We start from the raw sequence: 25,653 nt of genomic DNA, 5'->3' as shown, positions 1-25,653 counted from the left end.
TCTTCTTTCTTAACCTCAAACAAAAAAGCCGTATGTGAATTTTGAAAATAACTTCAAATCCTGTGGATTGGATTGCCTTATTCTTCCAAATATTCTGCTAATGATATGGGTGACTTAGTTAACGTAAAATTTTCCTTAAAAATGCAGTAAATTAGCAAAATTTTAAATCGCAAAAGCTCATGATTTATTGAATATTTCAATTAATTACCGATGACAAAAGAGTGTTCAAATTTCGAGTTGTAATTCATTGTGGTTTGGATTATGAGGACTGAAAATGGAGCCTACATTGTAATCATGTCCATCTTTTATTTAAAGGGTTATGAATTCAATCCCATTTTAAACAAACACTAAAAAGTTTTTAACCTTGGATTATCCCCCCCTCAGTATAGTAATAGTCACAGAAGTTCTGGCATTATTCTAAAACGTTAAACTTAATATTTTGGTTCTTACGAAGTTGTGAAGAAAAGAATATTGAAATTATCTTCATACTCTAGGTGGCGCCCAACGCTGCGAGTTTTGTTTTCATTGACAGAGAGAAGATGGAACATTCCATACACAATGATTTAGCCTAACATTAGTTGTTTAGAGTTGGTTTAACTTCCCTCAGTAATGTTGCTTACATTTCTCAATGATATAAAACGGGCAGCACTCATTGATAAGAGAGAATTTCAAAATATGCTGTAATACAATGGCTTTTATAGTCTAGCTATGCCTAACATATAAGAAAGTACAACCATTTTGTAGGGTATGTGTCGGCGACAGTTTGGGTTGTCATTCCCTCTTTTTGGTTAATTTCCGTTTGTCTCTTTGGTGAACTACATCAAGAACGAATTATGAGACTAAGCGTGATATTCATAAGCTCTCTTTCTGATCTGTTATGTTAATCATAGAATGGATTCTACTCTACTACTTACCGTATGTGAAATAATGGCGATTGTGGTTCCAAGCCACAATCCTTGGATAAAACACCCGCGCTTAACGGTGCCACATTGCCATTAAGTGGTGAATGATGATGATTGCTGGGTGTCAAGACCCGGCCATTTGATCCATTGTGCGGCGAATGGTGGTGCGTATGATGATGGGCCGCAACAGCAGCTACAATGGCCGCAGATCCAGGAGCATTCAATGCCGACACCTGATGACTATGGAGTTGGTTATGGTGATGGTGTTGCGGATGATGGTGATGACTGCCATTCGAACTGCTTGTGTTGGTGTTGCCACTGCCAACGCCAACACCGCCACCGCCCATACCACCGCCACCACTACTGCTTCCAGCGCTGTGAGTATTCTTCAAGTAAAGCTTTGGTAGTGTGGGCCGCTGTCTTTTCTCTGGCAATTTCTTACCCGGAATTGTCTCAATGGGTGGTGGCACTGGCTTAATATCCTCCTGGACATGACTGTGTTGATAATGATTGACTACATGGCCACCGTTAGTGGTGGGTGGTGGCGGCGGCTGTGTAGGATGATTGTGAGCATGATTCTGATGATGATGATGATGCGAAGAATGCTGATGATGGCCCACAGCAGCTGGTGGTAGGTGATGATGGTGCGAATGATGATGATGATGACTGTGATTGCTGCTGCTATTGTGACTGCTATTCGTATTCGTGTGTTTATTCGATTCCAGACTACTATAGTTGTTGTTGTTGCTGCTATTATTATTATTGTTGTTGTTGCTGATATTGCCACCGCTATTATTTAAACCGTTGCTATTGTTATTGTTGTTGGAATTGCTCGTATTATTATTATTACCGCTATGATGATTATGGCCATTTGAATTCTGATTAACACGAATCAAGCTACAATAATTGCCACTACTATCAGTGTAGTGTGACTTAATCGTTGGTGTCTCATTGATCGGCTCAAAGCGTGACAAAGCCTTCGATAGAGGTGCCAAACCCCGAACATAATCGTAGATGTGATCGATATCCTTATACTCGTCCGATATCTCGGCGGGCGGTTGACTCTTACTATACGAATCACAGCTGGCACTTCGCTTCAGAATATAACCGTTTTCGAGCAGACCATTGGCCACATATGCCACACCGGCCGCCGATGGCAACATAACCACGGGAAGTTTATTACGATTACTAAATTTCGAATCTTTTTTCTCTTTCTCCGAGAGCTTGATGTCCACGACTTGTAAACGATCCCTGGCATCGCAGAGCAATCGTTGAGCCTTGTCTAGGAAACGTGTGTACTCGATAAAATGCTCCAATTGATCCATGTTTTTGGCCCTCTGCAATTTGATCTTTGCATTGAGGGGAACTGGCACCAGATCATTGTCCTTTTGTAAGGGTAAAGCAAAGATGCGATCAATTTCAACACAGCCCAATAAACGCATTTCTGCCACAAAGGGTTGTTTCAGACCCTTCGGTACACTCCCATGAACTAGTCTGTAAGAGGATAAAAAGAACATCATCAAAGCATTTAGACAATTAGAAAAATGTTCGATATTTTAAGGAAATTTTTCATTAAAATTGAGCCAACGATCCGTACAAAATAAAATCGGAATGGAATGGAAAATTTAATAAAAAAGCTATTTCTTTCCTGCAAATTTATCCATCACTCTACCTCTCTCACTTGCAAATGATTTATGTAGCTCTCACCACTTATACGTAAATGAGCATAGGCAGGGACCTAGGAGCTGCTACATGTATACATTGCTATAGAGGGCAATTTTCCCGGTACTAATTTCGCATTATCTTGCAAAAATAGTAATCATAACCATGGTGTAGGGTATTCCGTTTGTAACACATCGACCCCATAAAGAGTATAAATTCCGGGTCTTGGTGAAATTCTGATCCATCTAGCGATGACCGTCCTCCCGTCCGACCACACTAACTTCCGAACAACAAGTTGTTATTGATGTAGGTAGGGAAGAAAAATTTTGGTTAATCTTAGAAAATTTTGGTTATTTTTGGAAAATTTTAACTCAACAATATTACAAACGCTGGCATCACGCCGATATCACAAAAACAAGTAAATATTTTTCAACAAATTCAAGAAAATGTATTAAACATAATTACTTTTTTTTTACTTGTGAAAGAAAATTTTGTAGTTTGATGGAAAAAATTTGAGTTCAAAATTGTAAAAATGTCTTTAGTGCCATAAGAAGTTGAAGTTGGGCACATTTGTAGTAAAATTTACAAATTTAAAGAAATAATGAACTATTTTGTGAGAAGTACGAATTTAGTAAATCTTTATGCTTCATTTGAGTATAATTTTTTACCGAGTTTCGGTTCATTTAACTAACATACGCAAAAAACTTATACGAGTAAAAAAAACTTTCTCCCAACAATTCCACGAACTAAAATAAAGTTAAATTGGCTTTAGTGAAATAGAGGGTTCACTTTTTTTGAGTGTATTGCAAATGAACGGTATCGGACCACTTTTGGATATAAAGGGTGATACGGTCAAAATTTGGTCAATATAAACTTGACGTCTTTCTTCCAATTTTGCATTTAAAAAACCTGAACACCCCTAATTTTGAAGGTGTGTGTGTGTAGAATGTTGCTCCTATTTTGATTTTGGAATTCACTCTTCAGTTGTCAAAATGCCGTCCAAGCAAGAAGAGCAGCGTATCAAAATTTTGCTCGCGCATCGCGAAAATTCGAGCTACTCGCACGCAAAGCTGGCAAAATCGTTAAAAGTTGCCAAATCAACCGTTACAAATGTAATTAAAGTGTTTGGGGAACGTTTGTCGACAGCCAGGAAGTCTGGATCGGGGGGAAATCGAAAACCGGAAGCCGCTGAGACGACAAAGAGAGTTGCCGGTAGTTTCAAGCGAAACCTTAACCTCTCTCTCCGAGATGCCGCAAATAAGCTGGGTGTATCGTCTACAACCGTGCATCGAGCAAAAAAACGAGCCCGACTATCGACTTACAAGAAGGTAGTGACTCCAAATCCCGATGATAAACAAAATACGACGGCCAAAGCGCGATCACGGAGGCTGTACACGACGATGCTGACGAAGTTTGACTGCGTGGTAATGGACGACGAAACCTACGTCAACCGACTACAAACAGCTTCCGGGACAGGAGTTTTATACGGCAAAAGGAAGGGGAAAGGTAGCAGATATTTTCAAGCACATAAAACTGTCAAGTTCGCAAAGAAATATCTGGTTTGGCAAGCCATCTGTACCTGTGGCTTGAAAAGCACCATTTTCATAGCTTCCGGGACTGTCAACCAAGAAATTTACGTGAAAGAGTGTTTGAATAAACGTCTGCTGCCTTTCCTGAAAAAACACGGTTGTTCCGTACTGTTTTGGCCGGATTTGGCATCTTACCATTATGGTAAAAAGGCTATGGAGTGGTACGCCGCCAACAACGTGCAGGTTGTTCCCAAGGACAAGAACCCTCCCAACACGCCTGAGCTCCGCCCAATTGAGAAATACTGAGCTATTGTCAAGCGGAACCTAAAGAAGACCAAAAAAACTGCTAAGGACGAGCAGCAGTTCAAGGCAAACTGGCTTTCTGCGGCGAAGAAGGTGGACAAGGTGGCTGTACAAAATCTGATGGCAGGTGTCAAGCGTGAGGCCCGGCAATTCGGATTTGGAAAAGCGAAAGCCTAACTGAATATTTTTCGTGAATTTTATACTAATTGAACTTGAAAAAGAAATTTAATTTGATTTTTTAAATAAACGATTTCACCGATTTACACGCGTTTTCCCTTGACCAAATTTTGACCGTATCACCCTTTACCTCCCATATAAACCAATTCCCCCACATTTGCTTTACGATCTGGTTGTTCCATGCAAAAATTGATTCATATCGGTCCAAAATTTATATACATAGAAAAAAACTGTTTTATAGGGGGAAAGAACTACCTCGTGCGAAAATTGAACTAAATTGTACTCTATATTTTGTCGGTCGGGCCGAATCTTAAATACCCACCACCATGAATCAAATATTATAGTTTCCTTTGAAAATTTCAGGGGGTTTGATGACAGATATTCTCCCAAGCAGAGCAGTTCAACCATTACACTTCCCGAAGATAAATTTAAAGATTTTACCTATGAAGACTTGATCAGATTCTTGATTTATAAGAAACATTTTTGTTTGAGTTTTATAGGACTCATAACCATCTCTTGTAAGTATGCAAGAAAATGATGAAATAACACCTTGATTTGAAATCTAAAATTTGTAGATGTGTATCGCCATTATTTAAATGATTACCAGAAGTAAAATCTGTAAATTTTACATTGAGTTTCAAGCAATTTTCATGATTAATGCACCTTCTATACCCTCAAGAAGTGTAATCGGTTTATATGGAGGCCTTACCAAAACTAAACCCGATATACGTTTTTGTGAGTCTAAAATACATGTATATTTACAATTTCAGGCAAATCGGATAAAAAACTATGGTTTCTAAAACCCAAGGAGTTAAATCGGCAGATCGGTCTTATGGGGGCTATACCAAACCATGAATCGATACTCACCATTTTTGGCACATTTCTTTATAGTCCTAAAATACCTCTAGATTTCCAATTTCAAGCAAATTGGATAAAAAACTACGGTTACTATATGCCCAAGACCCCAAATCGGGAGGTCGGTTTATATGGTGGCTATATCAAAACCTGGATCGATATAGCCCATCTTCGAACTTGGCCTGCATGCAGACGAGTTTATGCAAAATTCTAACGCGTTCTCTTCATTATTGAAGACTGTAGAGTGATTACAACAGACAGCCAGACAGACAGAAGGACATGGTTATATCGCCTTAGAATTTCTCACTGATCAAGAATATATATACTTTATAAAGTCGGAAATCGGTAAGTTTGTCATTCCTTACATAAGGAATGACAAACTTATACCCCCATCACAATTTTATGGTGGTGTGTATAAAAATCATTGGCGACAAATCATGGCCATTTTAACCATACTGTATTTCATTCTTACTATTTTCGGGAATCGTAGGTCATTGAACTTTATACCCACGTTTAGTTCGTAAAAATAAAAATCTGGCTTCTGGCACCATATAAGTGCATATCGGGTGATAGATGTAACATATATAAATCGGAACCCATTTCCGAGCCAAAATAGACACTTGCACCAAATTTGATTTGTCGATTGGACTAAAACTGCTATCTAGACTTTGATTACAAAAATAAGTTCACAGACAGACTGACAGATGGACTCAGGAGCCCGCTCTGAGCAATATTGGCAAATACACCATGTAGCAAACATATGCATTAACTTATAGTACTCTGTGTGTCTTATAGAGTGGTTCAGGAAATAAAAAATATTTGGACTGAACTTCTATGATATCTCCACAATATTTCAAGTAAATCAGAGTAAAACTTTAACCTCTGTAATTATAAGAGAGTAAATCAGACCAAAGATATATATGAAAGCTATATCTAAATCTGAACCTATATTAACCAATGTTACAATGTTAATTATACTCTCTGAGCAAAATTTCACGTAAATCGAAGCTAAACTTTGGCCTCATATGAGTGTAAATCGGACGAAAGGTATATATGGGAGTTATACCGTAATTTGAACCGATTTCAATTAAAGTTAGTACACTTGACGATACTGTTGTTCTTCTAATTCAGATCTCGACCGGTATATGCACTGAAAAAAATATTGTCGTGAGGTCAAAGATATCATGTCTTTAAAATACGAATACAAATTTTGCTTAGCATAGAAGACACATTTCTCTAAAATAAACTTATTTTCCTTGTCCAAAAGTCGATAAAATGTTCAATGAAGTCGTATTGTCCTTATAATTAAGTGATTTGCCTTAAAAATGGGTATCTTAACATGAAAGAAAAAATTTATAGGCTAAGGTCAACTTGACTTTAATAATTCAGAAAAATTCTTTAAATTTAATGAAATTGTCTTTAAATTTGTTGTCTTTTTGCATCTTGACTACAAAGCAAAAAATCGTTCAAATATAGGACATGTTTTTCAAAACTCTATTTTAAAGAAGTTTTTTACTTCAAACATAGAATAATTTCTATTGGAAGTCGAGTCCAATTTGGAAAATAAAGTTGCCGTTAGCTCGCTTTTAAAGGACTTTGATAGCATATGAAGAAAAAAAGCTGAGAAAGCGAAAAATTAAAATTTGCTTCCTAGAAGCAAGTACACAAAACCTAAATTTAAAAGAGAATAGTGTCTTAAAAGTATCCTTACTTGTATTCTCTACTTCTTTGGCTCGGAATCAATACCAAATTTTTTAAAGTAAAGACAAAATCTTTGGAACCGAGTATGCTTTTTTTTCAGTGTGTAGGGGAGTCTATAAACAATTATGAAATTTTGCGCGGTAATTAGAGAGCCTGAAGTGAAATATGGGGATCGCTTTATATGGGGGCTATATAAAATTATGAATCGATATGGACCAATTTTTGTGTGATTGGAGATTTATCTGGGGGCTATTTTTGCATGGTTGTTAGAGACCATATACTAACATCACGTACCAAATTTCAACCGAATCGGATGAAATTTTCTCCTACAAGAGTCCTGGAAGTCAAATCTGGATATCGGTTTATATGGAAGCCACCGTGGTGCAATGGTTAGCATGCCCGCCTTGCATACACAAGGTCGTGGGTTCGATTCCTGCTACGACCGAACACCAAAAAGTTTTTCAGCGGTGGATTATCTCACCTCAGTAATGCTGGTGACATTTCTGAGGGTTTCAAAGCTTCTCTAAGTGGTTTCACTGGAATGTGGAACGCCGTTCGGACTCGGCTATAAAAAGGAGGTCCCTTGTCATTGAGCTTAACATGGAATCGGGCAGCACTCAGTGATAAGAGAGAAGTTCACCACTGTGGTATCACAATGGACTGAATAGTCTAAGTGAGCCTGATACATCGGGCTGCCACATAACCTAACCTAACATAACCTATGGGGCTATATATAATTATGGACCGATATGGACCAATTTTGGCATGGTTATTAGATATCATATACTAACACCACGTACCAAATTTCAACCGGATTGGATATATTTTGCTCCTCTAAGAAGCTCCGGAGGTCAAATCTGGAGATCGGTTCACATGGGGGCTATATATAATTATGGACCGATATGGACCAATTTTTGCTTGAATAATAGATATCATATACTAAAACCACGTACCAAATTTCAACCGAATCGGATGAAATTTTCTTCTGTAAGAGGCTCCGCAAGCCAAATCTGATGGCTGGTGTATGTGGGAGCTATAAGTAAAAGTAGTCCGCTTTGGCCCATTTGCAATACCATCCGACCTACATCAATAACAACTACTTGTGCCAAGTTTCAATTCGATATCTTGTTTCGTTCGGTAGTTAGCGTTATTTCAACAGACGGACGGACCTAGATGCCTAGATCGACCCAGAATTTCACCACGACCCAGAATATATATATACTTTATGGGGTCTTAGAGCATCCCCCATCCTATGGAGGAGGGTACAAAAATTGGGTAACCAATTGGCGCATTAAAAATATAAAAGAATATCACCAAAATATTCCCAATTTAAAAGTTGAGTGAAGTTGAAAACTTTTTCAATTAAAAAATTAATTGATACTATTAATCTTTTAATCAAACTAGAACTATTAAGTCAATTAAGTTAATGATTTAAATTTTCAATTAAAAATTAATTAATACAATTAACTTTTTAATCAAAATTATGGATATATATTTTTTTTATTCTTAATTAAAAATTTTTATGAAACTATGAATTTTTGAATCAAACTAAAGAGGTTTAAAGGATATATATAAAGTGATTGAAATATACTATAGTGATTAAAAATAGTTTCGTTTTTAATCAAGAAATTAATTGAATTTTACAATCAACATCAATGAAAAATTTAATTGAATCAATTAAAAATTAATTGAAATTTGCCAATGTAATCAGTTAATTTTTTAATCAAGTATTTTTTATGCTCAAGTAAAACTGTGATTGATACTATCATTTTCGTGATTGAAGACATTTCAATTAAAAAAATTAATTGGATCAATAAATTTTGTGATTGAATCTGAAATTTTTTTTTTGTGTGCACAAAGAAAATTGCATTAAATTTTTTTCTTCCAGTGGATGCCTAAGGGGAAACATATTATGTTTGAACAATACAAACAATATTTTGTTTGGACCAATCCAGAAAATATATGTGCTTGAAGCAGAATGTGTTTGGGAGTATATGTTACAGAAGCGATTTTTTTGAGGGTGCACTCACGAAAAATGTCTTTCGGGTGAAGTGGAGTATAGAAATTTTCGAAAATGGAACAAGGCAAAGAACGCTGATTTTCTTGACATGTGGTATATAAGCTTTTCGTACAACGTTGAATGCTATTGAAATGGACCAAATTAAGATATCGTCTGACTGGCTTAGACAGAGCCCTTTTATTAATCAATCGTATAAATATTCGGTTTCTATTGAAGTTGTATTAAAACTGTTTTAACCCTACACCTAAATAATACAGAATACAGAAGGTGCGTGCATAATGGTATATGGATCTATTGTTCGTGTTGTTTTTTGAAATGTCTCGATTACTTTTACTTACCTCACTACTACAGGCATCCTCTTCAGCAGCAAATTCTTCACGGTATGAACTCCACTTATACTATCCTCCTTGGCAATGGGTGAAAATTTCGCTTTGGTATCGAGTGGCAAATTAATGATCTCATCTTTGATATTCTTGCACTGTAACACTTTGCCATTGTCGTTCATGGTGGTCAGGAGTTCACCAGCATGTATGGTCCGGCTCATTTGAGGACAACGAAATGTTTCACGCACCAAAACACGACAGTTGCGCCGTTTTGACAACTCCAAAACCGATTCAATGCATCGTGTTGAACGGCCATCCTCACTAAGCAGTTCAAAGAAACCCGCATAGGTTTCGGGTATCAGAACTTTAGCACCAACATTGGTTGGTTTACGGCCCTCCTTCAATTTGATGGGCTGTGCTAGGATTTGATATTTCTTGCCCGAGCTTAGAAACAGGGCCGTACTCTGCAGGGAGGGAGCCGAGAGTGTGGGCACTCCAAGATTTTGATGTTGACCCTTAACAATCTTGGCTACGGCCGGTAATTTTTGCCTGGCGAAATCTCTCAAGTAGACAGGTGGCGAAGTGGCTGTATCCCCGAAACGGGAAGCCGCCAATACTATTTGGCCATCAGTGGCGGCCATGTCGCGATTAAAGAATGATAACAGTTTGTTTCGCGCAAAGTTAACATTAAATGTAAGTAAATTTCATGGGGTTTGTGTAAGATCGTTGTCGCTAGCAATGTTCGTGGCAGCAGATGTTGTATCTGCCGCAGATCGAGTATCTTCTTTGAGGGGAACTTTGTTGGCGTTCAGTATATCTTGTGTGTGCTGTTTCTCAGGGTGGATGGAACCAATCGGTGGTGGGGATGTGGGATCTTGAGGATTCTGGGTGGCTACAATTGTTGAGGTTAGGAAACGAGAGGATGTCTGTATGGCGTAGTTGAAATACTGCATTCGGGTTGAATCTCTGTATACGATGCGGATATGATGTTGTAACTCTTCCTTACTGTATGCTTAAGATGGGAAGCTTTTGCTTGGCTCAATTTAATTCACTATAAAGAAAAGAAGAAAAACCATTCATTAGATTAAGGAAATTTTCTACTTAGATTTGTTGTGTAATCAATATACGATTCGCAAAGGATATCCATCCAATCCACACCGTTTTTTGGCTTAGGTACAATTAATTTTAAATTCTTAATTTTTATGTATTACCTATAATATAAATAGTGTTACCAGTGTTACGTGTACAGCATATACCCTCCAACCCCGATACTCGCTAGTCCGGACTATCCAGTAGTCCGAACAGCTCAATGTTTCGGACACTTTTTGTTTAATTTTTCTTCTATATTCCGGACAATGTTTCTGTCGCAGCAATTGTTCGTTATTTTATCATTTGTTTAGAAGCTAAAACAACACTAACAAAAGGTAGGGAGAAGGAATATCAATTTGCGTGTTATCACAGTTCGTCGGGTCTTATAAAAATCAAGCAGGGTACTTTTACAGAAAAATTCGAGGACTTGATCTTATTTCTGCTAACAATGGTTGTCTACAGGAATTTAAATTTCGAAGCGGTTAAAATGCTAAATATACGTTGCGAGAAATTATCATCAACTGTCGAGAAATTTAAGCAAGCTATCGAAAATAGTCGTGTTAAGGAAACATCAATACCTGGAACAAAACTATATTAAAGGGTGATGCGGTCAAAATTTGGTCAAGGGAAAACGCGTGTAAATCGGTGAAATCGTTTATTTAAAAAATCAAATTAAATTTCTTTTTCAAGTTCAATTAGTATAAAATTCAGGAAAAATATTCAGTTAGGCTTTCGCTTTTCCAAATCCGAATTGCCGGGCCTCACGCTTGACACCTGCCATCAGATTTTGTACATCCACCTTGTCCACCTTCTTCGCCGCAGAAAGCCAGTTTGCCTTGAACTGCTGCTCATCCTTAGCAGTTTTTTGGTCTTCTTTAGGTTCCGCTTGACAATAGCCCAGTATTTCTCAATTGGGCGGAGCTCTGGCGTGTTGGGAGGGTTCTTGTCCTTGGGAACCACCTGCACGTTGTTGACGGCGTACCACTCCATGGCCTTTTTACCGTAATGGCAAGATGCCAAATCCGGCCAAAACAGTACGGAACAACCGTGTTTCTACAGGAAAGGCAGCAGACGTTTATTCAAACACTCTTTCACGTAAATTTCTTGGTTGACAGTCCCGGAAGCTATGAAAATTCTGCTTTTCAAGCCACAGGTACAGATGGCTTGCCAAACCAGATATTTCTTTTCGAACTTTGACAGTTTTATGTGCTTGAAAATATCTGCTACCTTTCCCCTTCCTTTCGCCGTATAAAACTCCTGTCCCGGAAGCTGCTTGTAGTCGGCTTTGACGTAGGTTTTGTCGTCCATTACCACGCAGTCAAACTTCGTCAGCATCGTCGTGTACAGCCTCCGGGATCGCGCTTTGGCCGTCGTATTTTGTTTATCATCGCGATTTGGAGTCACTACCTTCTTGTAAGTCGATAGTCCGGCTCGTTTTTTGGCTCGATGCATGGTTGTAGACGATACACCCAGCTTATTTGCGGCATCTCGGAGAGAGAGGTTAGGGTTTCGCTTGAAACTACCGGCAACTCTCTTTGTGGTCTCAGCGGCTTCCGGTTTTCGATTTCCCCCCGATCCAGACTTCCTGGCTGTCGACAAACGTTCCCCAAACACTTTAATTACATTTGTAACGGTTGATTTGGCAACTTTTAGCGATTTTTCCAGCTTTGCGTGCGAGTAGCTCGGATTTTCGCGATGCGTGAGCAAAATTTTGGTACGCTGCTCTTCTTGCTTGGACGGCATTTTGACAACTGAAGAAATACTTCAAGTTTATATTGACCAAATTTTGACCGTATCACCCTTTAAGCTAGATTTACTTTTATGACATGCTTAAAGCATAAGCGTTATGCTATACTACCCCACTAAATTATTTAAATCATCCACACTAAAGTAGTGGTCATCAGTGTACATGGGTTATAATCGAGATTGTAAACAGTTTCCAATATAACTATATTTGGTAGAAAATTTTATTCTCATACATGTATAGAAATTTCCAAGCTCTGGGTGCTTCTGTTGATTTAATGCGCCTAAACCCTGTAATTGGGACCATAGTGCATTGGTCGTGATGTTAGTATACGTTCGCTAATAATTATGCTAAAATAAGTTTATTTATAGCCCTCATATGATATCGGATATAGCTCCGATATGACCCCAGAAGAGTTTTAATCCAATTTATGCGAAATTTTGCACAGAAAGTAGAATTGACATTCTTACTATACTTGCTAAATTTGGTTCAGATTTAGATATAACTCAAATTGATATGTATATCTTTCGCCCGATTTTCACTCATATGGCCAGAGAGGCCAAAGATTAACACCGATTCACGTGCAATTTTGTACAGGGAGCAGAATTGACATTCTACTCAAACATGCTAAATTTGGTTGAAAATGGTTCCATATATATCTTTCACCCGATTTAGACTCATATGATAATTTAGGCCAAAGTTTTACTCCGACTTCTGTGAGGCTTTGCACTGGGAGTAAAATTTATATTATAGATCTCCATGACAAATTTGGTTCAGATTTAGATATAGCTCCAATATATATCATTCACCCGATATGGATTTAATTGGCCCTAGAGGCCAGATGTTTGACTTTATTTCATTCATTCTTTTCTTCATCGCTTTAAATTTAAATACATGTATATTCCAATTTATACCTTTATAAAGCTCTCAATAAATTTGATGGATTAGACTGGTACCAAAAATGTTCGTTTGCACGGTGGTGAAGAGTATAATATAGTCGGCCCGCCCGACTTTAGACTTACTTGTGCTCCACCCCAGTACATTAGCCCATTTAAATTTGAAGTCTAGAGATTTTCCAAGAAGTCTAAAATATTTTGTCCAAATCGATTCAGATTTAAATGTATGTATTTGGGAACATAAACTTTTATATATAGCAACAAACAAATTTAAAGATATGCAGATGCTATCGAAAATATAGATCTACAAAGTGGCACAGGGTATAATATAGTCTGTCCCGCCCGACTTTAGACTTTCCTTACTTGTTTATTAAACTTTTATATTTTAATTATGTATCTAATTTTTACAACTTGAAAATCTTTTTCGCCCCGACCAGGGATTGAACCTAGGTTTGTTGGCACCATAACAGAACCCATTAGCACACTCAGCCACAAACACCATTGAATACAAAGCGTCGAAAGGTCAATTCAAATGTTCGATCGTAATATGACATCAATGCATTACGTTCTAACTTCTTCTCTCGACGTTTTTTTACTTTTTTGTCGAATTTCTTTTCTTTTTTGTGACATTCAATATTCCAAAATTCCAAAAATTTTTTACTTTAAACCAATAAATAGCATATTTAGACTGTGACAAGTATATACAGCAGTAAGTTCGGCCAGGCCGAATCTTAAATACCCACCACCATGAATCAAATATTAGGGTTTCCTTTAAAATTTCAGGGGGGTTTGAGGACAGATCAAGCAGAGCAGTTCAACACACAAGATAAATTTAAAGATTTTACCTATGAAGACTATGTAAGATTCTGGATTTATAAGAACCATTTTTGTTTGAGTTTTAGAGGAATCATTAACATCTATTGTAAGTGTGCAAGAAAATTATGAAATAACGTCTTAAATCTGTAGATGTTCACCCGAGAAAAAAATCTGGAAATTTTATATTGAGTTTCAAGCAATTTTCTTGATCGGTGCGCCTTCTATACCCTCAAGAAGTGAAATCGGTCTATATGGAGTCATTACCAAATGGACCGATGAAAATTTAATCCGATACACGTTTTTGCGAGCCTAAAAGACCAGAATATCGGATAAAAACTACGGTTTCCAGAAACCCAAGGAGTTAAATCGGGAAATCGTTTTTATGGGGGCTATACTAAACTATGGACCGATACTCACCGTTTTCGGCACACCTCTTTATGGCCAGAAAATACCTCTAGTTTTCGAATTTCTGGTAAATTGAATAAAAACTGCGGATTCTAAAAGCCCAAGAAGTAAAATCGGAAAATCGGTCTATATGGGGGTTATACCAAAACATGGGCCGATACTCCTACACCTCTTTATGGTCCGAAAATACCTCTAGATTTCAAATTTCAGGCAAATTGGATAAAAACTACGATTTTTATAAGCCCAAGACCCCAAATCCGGAAGTCGGTTTATATGGGGACTATATCAAAACCTGGGCCGAGACAAAAGAAGAGTTTGTGCAAAATTTCAGCACGATTGCTTCATTATTGAAGCGTGATAACAACAGATAGACGGACATCGTTATATCGTCTTAGAATTTCTCCCTGATCAAGAATATATATACTTTATATAGTCGGAAATCGATATTTCGATGTGTTACAAACGGAATGACAAACTTATTATACCCCCGTCACCATTCTATGGTGGTGGGTATAAAAAATGATGGGGAATCGATGCTCTTAAAAAATAATATTTGTGGACCAGGGATCGTTATAGCTCAAATCACCACTTATGCTACAAGGTATAAGCTCTACCCTTTTATCATCATTATGACAAGACAATGAAGGGAAATAGTTTTCATATACAGTCTCTTCGAAATTTAAGCAGTGTCATCAATACAACAAAAAAATCATACTAAAAACAAGGCTGGTCAAATAAGATTCTTTCCTCATATCGACCTGGTCATGTATCAACTAAACGTATTAGCTTTTCTAGAACGAATTGCAGTTCGATAGAAAACAAAAATCCCCATAAGAATTTGAAGATCCATATCACGAATTCGAACTCAATCCTGTCATTCCGTTTAGTTAAGATTTTCATTACGAAAATTCAAGAATAAAGAAAACCAAGAAAGAAACAGAACGACAAGAATATCAGCGATTTCTTCTAATTACAGATTGGTACCATTTCGCATCTTAGATTTGGGACAATAAACATATAAAAATATCAGACACGTTCTTTGAACATCTCGGACAAGAATTCAAGTAACAATTTTTCGCATCATCATCTTCAACATAGACTTGATGATTTGACCAGAAACGAGTAACACAACCAAGTGTTTGAGAAAGGCAGGAGGCAGAGGAACTGTGGATGCCATCCCATAAAGAATAACAAGAGCAATAATGTGGTGGTGGTGGTGGTGGTGATGATGCTCTTACTGGTACTACGTTGGCGACCATGGAGTCTAAGACTTGCAAACTTGAACATAGATAATAATAATAGAGAATGGGGGGAAAACATGTTCCAAACTGGACACACATTTCAATTCATTCAATTGTCTGAAGATGATATGCTGCCAGCTGTAGAAAGGTATCCAAACGATATTTAACTCTAACGAATGCAATTGGGAATGTGATTACAACAAATACTGGTCTCCATAGACCTCTTCAAACCATTGCATATGAAATTCTAGTCCTAGCTCTTGTCTTGTCTTCAGCACTTGAAGCAAAAATGGTAAAAGACGAAGGAGAACATCTTCACCAGATCAGCGTAAAGTCGAATGAACCTGGTCAACATCATTATGCAGCATGACTAACAGACTTAACCAATTGGTTGTTGTTATGTATCACGTTCATGCGATTTATTATGGTCACCAGGCAAATGATGACCAATAAAAGTCATTTTATATTTGCTACAAATAAATACAAGAAACTTCATCATAAAAATGTCGACAGGAAAAATACAGGATGGTCCACAAATACTCGAAGAGATCCCACTGAAAGCATATGGCTTGAAACTCACCGATGGTTTCTAGTTCATTGGAAAATATCACGCATAAATAAAGGGAGCCCAGACAAATGATGTCCAGATTATGGGAATATTGCATTTCGATTGTGCTGATAAGTCATGACTATAATGGTCGATGTGAAATTGTGATTCCTAGATGATGGGCGAGATTATCGTGAGACTCTGTCACACTTTGCCACAAAGCTGCAAGAATCATAACGAACATTTTCATATTCTGTATAGATGCATCCTTGATGTTTATTTGATGAAAAATTTCTCGATGATGATGTTTTTATTTTCGAAGAAATCAATTGCTTCGAATGTTGACGGTCTATCGGAATAATCGATATAGTGCTTAGGGCACTATAACCAAAAAGCTGTGAACAGACTATGAAAAAATGTTCTATTAATTGCAACACGAAACAAAGAAGTTAATATTTTTTGTCAAATTCAAGAAAATTTTACTAACGTACAACTTTCAACATATCGTACTGAAATTTTGCACAGCTTCGTCGCAAATAAGCTGGGTGTATCGTCTACAACCGTGCATCGAGCCAAAAAACGAGCCGGACTATCGACTTACAAGAAGGTAGTGACTCCAAATCGCGATGATAAACAAAATACGACGGCCAAAGCGCGATCACGGAGGCTGTACACGATGATGCTGACGAAGTTTGACTGCGTGGTAATGGACGACGAAACCTACGTCAAAGCCGACTACAAGCAGCTTCCGGGACAGGAGTTTTATACGGTAAAAGGAAGGGGAAAGGTAGCAGATATTTTCGAGCACATAAAACTGTCAAAGTTCGCAAAGAAATAGTTGGTTTGGCAAGCCATCTGTACCTGTGGCTTGAAAAGCAGCATTTTCATAGCTTCAGGGACTGTCAACCAAGAAATTTACGTGAAAGAGTGTTTGAATAAACGTCTGTTGCCTTTCCTGAAGAAACGCGGTTGTTCCGTACTGTTTTGGCCGGATTTGGCATCTTGCCATTACGGTAAAAAGGCCATGGAGTGGTACGCCGCCAGCAACGTGCAGGTGGTTCCCAAGGACAAGAACCCTCCCAACACGCCAGAGCTCCGCCCAATTGAGAAATACTGGGCTATTGTCAAGCGGAACCTAAAGGAGACCAATATATCAAACAGTGTGCCACTTTTTGTGCTACCTTTTATGACTTGTGACACTTTTTGTGCCATTTTCTAGAAATGGTTCGGAGAGTAAATTGTCATATTGATCGAAATGCCTGCCCTACTGCACATCAAATGTCTAAAAATTTTTAAATAAAAAAAAATTGTGATAAATGTTTGAACTTTTCGAAGAAATACAAAAAACTTTAACAAAGCAACAACGTTTTCGATACCCATTTTCCAACGATTTTTCTTTTGTTGCGCATATTCATGTTGAGACTTTTCGAAGAGAATCCAAAGGATGGTTTGGCAAGCGCAAGAAAATAGTCAATTGTAAAAAAACGTATAATTTTGCAAGTGCATTTTACACCCACCACCATAGGGTGGTAATGGGGGTATAATAAGTTTGTCATTCCGTTTGTAACACATCGAAATATCGATTGCCAACTATAGAAAGTATATATATATTCTTGATCACGGAGAAATTCTAATAAAATGATGTCCGTCTGTCCATATGTTTGTCTGTTGTAATCACGCTTCAGCCCTCAGCAATGAACCAATCACGCTGAAATGTGACATCGCTTTGATATAGATCATTCAACCGTCGAACTGAACGGACGTGTTTTTAATAGCGGATTATTTCATCGTAATAAGTACTTATTACGAATATCACGGGTGGTGGACAATTAAGCCACGATGCAGCGAAATTCAAATTTATCCACTGGGTTGCTAACTTCAGGGCCCAGTGGACGGGTATCGACTGTAGACTACAGGTCGACAGGTGGCGACACTTTGGCAAGTCCAACCTTCTCTAAGGTAACGACATCAAAAGGAACGTAGATTGCTTTGTTTATCGTAAAGAAATTAGGATCAGTCGACCCAAGCATGTTGTCGGCTAAACAAAGCGATCCCTTAAAATGCACTCAAGGAATTCTTGAAGCTGGAAAAAGGGAACGATCACCGGATGAGCTGCCATCCTCCAAAAGGGATCAAAGATCGTTTGCCTCACTTGCTAAAGACAGCCTTGTGATGGCTATCATTAATAAAGGAGCATTGGACGGTATGGTTCCAAAGCAAAAAGGGGGGAAATTGAGAACGCAATGTCTGGTGTTTACTCAGAGGTGCGAAAAAGTTTCCTTGGCAGCAAGATGCTGGATGGTATCAAGGACGATTTAAGTTAATCGCTTTTGTGGACCAGAGGTCTATGTATTGCTTTAAAGCTGCTTTGATGCTAATTGGTGAAGTTTGGGAAGGAGCCGCTCTGGAGTTAGTCGATAAAAAAGACATACCGGCTAAACCTAGAGCACATGCATAGATACCTGCAAACCCTCCTGATCCCGAGCCAATATTAAACAGACTAAAGGAATGTAACCCAGATCTTCCAACCGCCTATTGGAAGGTTGGTCGTTTGGATGGGGTGGATGGACCAAGACGACATGCGGTGTTTATATTGAACACTCAGTCTTTGCCACAATAGCAAAGTCCCTGAGTCGTGTATGTTATGGCTTTCATTATATCTACATAAAGGTATATAAAAACGATCAGCCAAAGGATTCCGAAACGAAAAAGCCCCCGTTAGAGTCAGAAGCTAAAAAATTCTCCCGGCGAAGCCGCAAGAGACACAAAAACTGCAGACGTTGACGAACATCGTATGCGGGAAGTTTCTACAGGCTCAAACCTCACCAAAGCTGAACCGCGGATTGTTGCCAGAGTCACCGGGATCTGTGAAGAGGAAGCCCTTGATGACTCAATCGAAACGGCTGATGTGATGGTTCTACAGTTCCTCCAGATAAATCTTCACAATTGTAAGGCAGCTTGTGCTGCCTTAAAAGTTCTCCTGATAAAAGGAGACATAGATATAGTTCTTATTCAAGAACCATATGTATATAAGAACACGATCTGTGGATTAAGCACTCAGGATTTCAAACTTTTGCATAATACCGGTAAAGATATAAATCGAGCATTTATAATTGCCAGAAACGAACTAAACTTATTTCTGCTTCCTTCATTGAGCAATGCAAACACTGTCGTAGCCAGTCTAGATATAGCCAAATGCAAATATTGTGTATTTTCGGTCTACATGGGACATGATAGAAAGATGGCTCCATGTGCCGTTAAGACCTTGGTTGAAGAGTCACAGAAAACAAAGACAAAACTCATTATGGGATGTGATGGAAATGCATATCACAGTATTTGGGGAAGTAGTGATACTAATGCAAGGGGAGTAGTTTGCCATAAGGGAGATGCACCAACCTTCGTCACCAAAAACAGGCAAGAGGTGTTGGACGTCACATTGGCCTCTCCGGAACTGAATGATAAGATATCGGAGTGGCAAGTTTTGAGGGAACATAGCTTCTCACATCATCGTTACATCAAATTGGCTGTTCGTACTTCAAAGACCATATTTCCGCCAAATGTGAGGACAGCTGATTGGAATAGGTATACGGATACGTTCAATATGATGATACCAGAAATATCAGAGATAAATATAAGCAATGTGCAGGATATCAAACCGTGGAGCGCATTTCAAAGGCCTTCAACATCTCACTAAAAGCTGCATGCCCTAGAGGAGAGGCAAGGGGGAAAAATCGACCGCCATGGTGGTCTACGAAGTTAAGTAATGTGAGGAAATTCTGCAGGAAGCTCTTTAAGAAAGTAAAGTCAACAAGAGCTCCGGACGATTGGGGCACTTACAAGATGAATCTGAGAGGATATAAACACGAACTGAGAAGGGCTCAGCATAACTCTTGGAATGATTACTGTAGCAGTATTGAGAATACATCAGAGGCTTCCAGACTACGGAAGGTACTAGCATCCACTAACTCCGCTCCAGGTTTCATGAAAACATCGGAGGGCAATTGGACAACGTCCAGTGAGGAGACGTTGGATGCACTTTTGGACACACATTTTCCCGGAAATCAGACGATTGATTTCCTCAGCGGTCATTTCCTATCGAGGAAATTGTATCGGAATCTAGAATAAAATGGGCTTTAAATAGTTTTGGGTCATTCAAATCACCCGGACCTGATGGAATTACACCGGCGGAGAATTATAGAATTATCCCTTGGTTGACGGCGGATGTATAAACTTAGCATATATTCCAGAAAAGTGGAGGGAAATAAGTCGTTTTCATACTTAAAGCCTAGTACTAAGATCGCGTTTTCGCACGAAAAACTGTTACACTCCATATAAAAAACGTTAGTGCGGAATAAATGCGAAATTTTTGTTTTGAGAATTTTCAGACACATATTTATACAACCCTGGATTTTTCGCCCAAAAAAATAGGCAGGCATATTATTTCGCATAAATAAGTTAACATCCATGGGTTTGGGACCCTATTTACAGAGATAGATGAAGATATTCGTTTTTCGCAGAAACGAACTTAGTATTAAGCATAAAGCGGGAAAAGCCTCTCACTCGAGTGCGAAGGATTTCCGATCAATCAGCTTATCCTCATTCCTACTTAAGACTCGGGAGAGGATGCTAGATATTTATCTTAGAACTAGCTTCGATTCAAGTTTGTTCTCGAAACGACAGCATGCATACTCGAAGGGCAGGTCTACTGAGACCGCATTGCATGAACTAGTCAGCTTTATTTAAAGCTCACTAACTGTCAATGAATACACGATTGTGGCGAGCTCGATATTAAATGGACAGACAACTCTGAATGTTGATCCAGGTAAACTTAGGCTGTTAGACGAACTTCTAACGAAGCGACGTATTTCAGCCACAATAGGACAAGCAAACATAAAAAGGTATGTGAACAGAGGCAGTCCCCAAGGAGGAGTTCTATCACCTCTTCTTTGGAATGTTGCCTTCTGGCTTCACTAGAAAAAGAAAGGATAAAAGTGGTACCATACGCAGACGATGTAGTTCTAGCAGTCAGGTGAAAATTCCCATCCACAATCAGAGATATTATACATAGACCCCTCCGGATGACTGAGAAATGGGCGAAAGAGAATGGTCTTGGGGTAAATCCTGCAAAGACAGAACTAGTCATGTACTGCAAAGATCGCAAAACTCCCACGGTTAAGCCAATATCCTTAGAGGGTATTGAAATTCCCTTAATGTCATGCTGCCTTAATGTGTATTGCCTTTAGATGTTTTGGCCAAACAGTCAGCTGTGCGGTTGCGCGAGCTATTGCTGTGGTTGGAAAAAAGGTACTGTCACAGTTCGGTCCTCAAAATAATGCCAGATGTGCCAAACGTAGTGGATTATACGCTGGCGAAACCACTTTTCGACAAACGGTTTGAAACTCTAATCCCCAACAGTGAGGCGTGGTGCACACAGACCCCAGGGAATAAACGTTATATAGATTTCTATACTGATGGCGCCAAATTTGATGGACAAGTGGGTTTCTGAGTTTATTCTAAAGACCTGGAACTTTGAATAGCGAAACGATTACCCAATCACTGTAGTGTTTTTCAGGCAAAAATACTAGCAACAAAAGAGGTGGCAAATTGACTGAGAAGTAATCTTCCAACAAATATTGGCATTAATATACTCAGACAGTCAACCTGTAATAACATCCTTGAATTCTGTGTTCCTTAACTCGAAATCTCTCAACGAGATGTCTGAGCAGTACAATATTCACCAAATATGGGTACCTGGCCATAGGAACATACCGGAGAACTGCGAAGCGGATGAGTTAGCAAGGCTAGGAACTACCTTACATATTCCAGGGGAATAGAATCTGTTGGCATGCCTCTGTCTACCTGCAAGTCTTACTGCGTGAGAAGGCTGTTATGATGGCAAATGTTCGATGGGAGAATTGCAAGGGTTGTAACGACACCAAGCAAATATGGCCCCATTTAAACTTAAACCGCACACTAGATATGCTAGTGTTGTCGAGACGCCAGATATCACTCCTGATATCTGCTATAACGGGTGGCTGCCTCATAGGCGAAGTTGCAAAAACTATTGGTGCGAAGTATAATGAATTCTGTATGAGCTGTCATGATGCGGAGGAAAAGGAATCAATTAAACACCTCTTGTGTCCTGCATTTTGTGTAAGGCGTAAGCGAATTTTAGGGGCATATAGCTTTAGATTACTGGCGGACCTGGAAAACGTTAACTTAAGCAGTCTGCTAATATTTTTGGAACAATCTTGTTGATTCAACAGAAGAAAATAATCGAAAAGCGGTTAAAACTAGAAGTGCCCATATGTAATAGTTATTTTTAGTTAATGTGGTATCACAATGGACTGAATAGTCTAAGTGAGCCTGAACCATAATCGGGCTGCCATTTTAACCTAACCTATCCTAACCTTCGACATATACTGATCTCCCGATTTGACTTCTTAAGCTTCTAGGCGCAGCAATTTTTTATCAGAAGTGCCTGAAATTTAATATATAGAAGTACTGTAAGTCCCTAAATAGGTATTACAAGTAGGGTGTGTATAGGTGCATGTTTTGGTAGAGTCTCCACAAATATCCTGATTTGACTTCTTGGGCTTCTAGGTACGGCAAGTTTTATCAGATTTGCTGGAATTGGAAATCCGTATGTACATTAGATTCATAAATAGTGAAGTTGAATATAATGTGTATCGGCCTATGTTTTGGTATAGCCCCCATATATCTTCTGATTTGACTTCTTGAGCTTTTAGAAATCGCAACTTTTGTCCGATTTGCTTGAAATTGGAAATCTAGAGGTATTATGCGCCCACAAATAGGTGTGTCGGGTATGGTGTGATTTTACGATGTAACTTTTAGAAATCGCAATTTTTATCAGAGCTCATTGGAGTAATGCGCGAAAAATATATTTAAATCTAGCGTACTAGTTGAACCGATCTGCAAAAATAAACTTCTATATACTTTTATGTAACCCGCTACGATGAAGATTTTCCAAAAGAAACTATTATCTTTGATTCATGGTGATGGGCATTTAAGATTCGGCCCGGCCGTATATACTTGTTTTTGGCATTTTGTTTTATTTTTATTCCCATTTCTTCCAAAAAATGGATCATTCAAATTGGGGTATGCCTTATTGGCATCATGTTAGTTAATATTTTGCAATTTTTTCTGAAATGCGATTTGACATTACGTTTTGCTACCATTACGATGCCCATAATTTTTAAGAAAAAAACTTAAAGAATCAATTTTGAAAACATGATTCCTGAACGATTACAAAATATTTAGTAACAATAAGAAACAAACAAGAAATCGTTTTTGAAAATAGAGGGCCTCGAAAGGATTCAAACCTGGACCTCAAGATATGATTGGTTTGTGTCCGGCGACTGGTAACCATTATTTATTCTGAATGGTAACCGATTACTTTTAAATATTTGGTAATGCTGAGAGTAGTACAAATTGATTACTGGTATTGATAAAAGGAATGACGTTTGGTCTGCACAGGTAAGTTATTATTTTTAAATTCCCGGTAAAGCTGCTTGCAGGGGAAACCACTAGTGGTTAATCAGTTTTTGCTGGGAACTTCAATTGTTTTGGAGTATCGGCATAAGTTTTTTATAGTATCACAATGGGATGGATGATTGTCTAAGTGATTGGCCAAAAATACAATAATAGTGAACCACTTGAATTTCCCACAACGAATCTCCTAAATTACAAGTTGACAAGAAAACATCATCGTGTAAATGCAATCGCAATTAACAAACTTCGAAAAATAGATTTATTGCTACCATTATCGATTCTTTCACTTTCCTGAAGACAATTCATTTTCAATATCGTGATAAGCATAAGTTATGTGTGTGTGTGTGTGAAACAATTCCCGGTCTAAATGATTCAACTCCATGGAGCATAGATTCATTCATGCATGCAAATACAAGCAAATGCTTTCGTATTGAAAATAAAAAGAAATCCGAGTTTTTTCGTCTTCGAAAATTGGGTTAGAAATTTTTCCCATGATTAGACTTTAACGAGTTCATTTTCTGCCCTGTTTTTCTCCATGATGAAGCTCTTGGTTATTCTCCGTTGCTGGTATAGTTTTCTGTGAAACCAAATGCTTCAAATAATGGCGGTCTATCAGAATCATTGACTTAGTGCTTAGGGTAGGTATTGATGTCTAAATCCAATCCTTATGTGGCTCCATTTACCCATCCAAATGTAAAGTGTTCCACAAACCATTTCTATATGGCATGGTAGTCATCTTCCCTAGCTCCATGGCTAGCGTATCGTGTGCACACGTTTTTGAGGAAAATTAATTGCTCATAGAAGGAAAATCGTTCCCGTTTTTGTTGTCGTTTTATTTAAAGCATATTTGTGGCACCAAGGGAAAATAAATTAATTTTCTCCTTCGCTTACGGTTGTACATCTTTTTTTCTTTATGGAAAACACATAGAGGCTACCTTCGGTTTTATCCCTGCCATCGGTGGCCATGATATTCCTAAGAAATTTCTGCTACTTCTTCTATTTTCCATGAACAGGCTTGTTTTTAGAACTGGAGTTTTTTCTCCTTTCTTCCAAAGTAATTTGTGATCGTAAAAGGAACTGCGATGCTAGTGACAACGGCAGCATCTGCATTAGCGTCAGAAATTGCTTTGTCTGGAAAAATGTCATTTCTCACGCTCTTTTGCTATTAGTCTTTACAAGCGACAATTGCTTCTTAGGGATGGATAGTTGACTTGGATGTTTTTTTTTTGGTGCCCATACTCTGCAACTGCCTCCTTAAGCTGGACTGAGTATCATTTCTTTCGGGAAATCTATTACACTTTTTCTTCTCCTCTATTTACTAAGTAAGTTGCAATTTTCTAAAGCCTCATATATAAAAAAAGGAGTGTAGTATACTAAGGTTAAGTATAAAATGGGTGAAGTGTGGAATCACACAGAGCTTCAGTAATGGTTCCAGTGTTCGCTTTGCACATAACACAGTGAGAAATCAGGAGGATATCCCAGGACAATTTTTCAGATATAGTAGACGACAGATGTATGCAGGCAGCTACACAGTGTGGAATCACACAGAGCTTCTCGTGTTCGCCTTGCACATAAAACAGCGAGAAATTTGAGGATATCCCACAAATTCAGATATAGTAGACGCCAGAAGTATGCAGGCAGCTACACACAATTCCTACAATAAACTACAACATGTTTTATAGTAGAACTCAGGAGAAGGATCAAAGCCCCTAAATCCACTTTACGGGAATCAAATAAACGTTGTTGTAACAATGGCAATATGCTTTAGAATAACAAATGGACTTGTTGCCATGTCTTCATATAAAACCTAGTTTAGATATACTGCGAGTCTGTATTTTAGGCTCAATTAGACTATCCAGTCCATTGTGCACTGAAAAAACAAGCTTGACCGGTACCAAATATTTTGTCTATACAGTAACGATGTTATTGAT

The 25,653-nt window shown here is 38.3% G+C and overlaps 1 protein-coding gene across 5 annotated transcripts in view; it reads right to left on the bottom strand.

Annotated features, from left to right (window-relative positions):
* The window catches only part of sano (CABIT domain-containing protein serrano), a 136,511-nt gene that overhangs the window by 11,233 nt on the left and 99,625 nt on the right, over positions 1–25,653 (bottom strand). For all 5 annotated transcript variants that reach the window (XM_075309962.1, XM_075309960.1, XM_075309959.1 and 2 more), the window contains 2 exons: positions 9,488–10,523; positions 915–2,396 (listed from right to left, as the gene is read on the bottom strand). In XM_075309962.1, coding sequence (XP_075166077.1) covers positions 915–2,396; positions 9,488–10,113 — 2,108 coding nt within the window. In that variant the 5' untranslated portion in view covers positions 10,114–10,523. The remainder of the gene's footprint in view (positions 1–914; positions 2,397–9,487; positions 10,524–25,653) is intronic.

Source organism: Haematobia irritans, chromosome 5, assembly GCF_050003625.1.
Source record: "Haematobia irritans isolate KBUSLIRL chromosome 5, ASM5000362v1, whole genome shotgun sequence".
In the NCBI taxonomy this organism is placed as follows: Eukaryota; Metazoa; Arthropoda; class Insecta; order Diptera; family Muscidae; genus Haematobia; species Haematobia irritans.
This window is presented reverse-complemented; position numbering and strand designations above follow the sequence as displayed.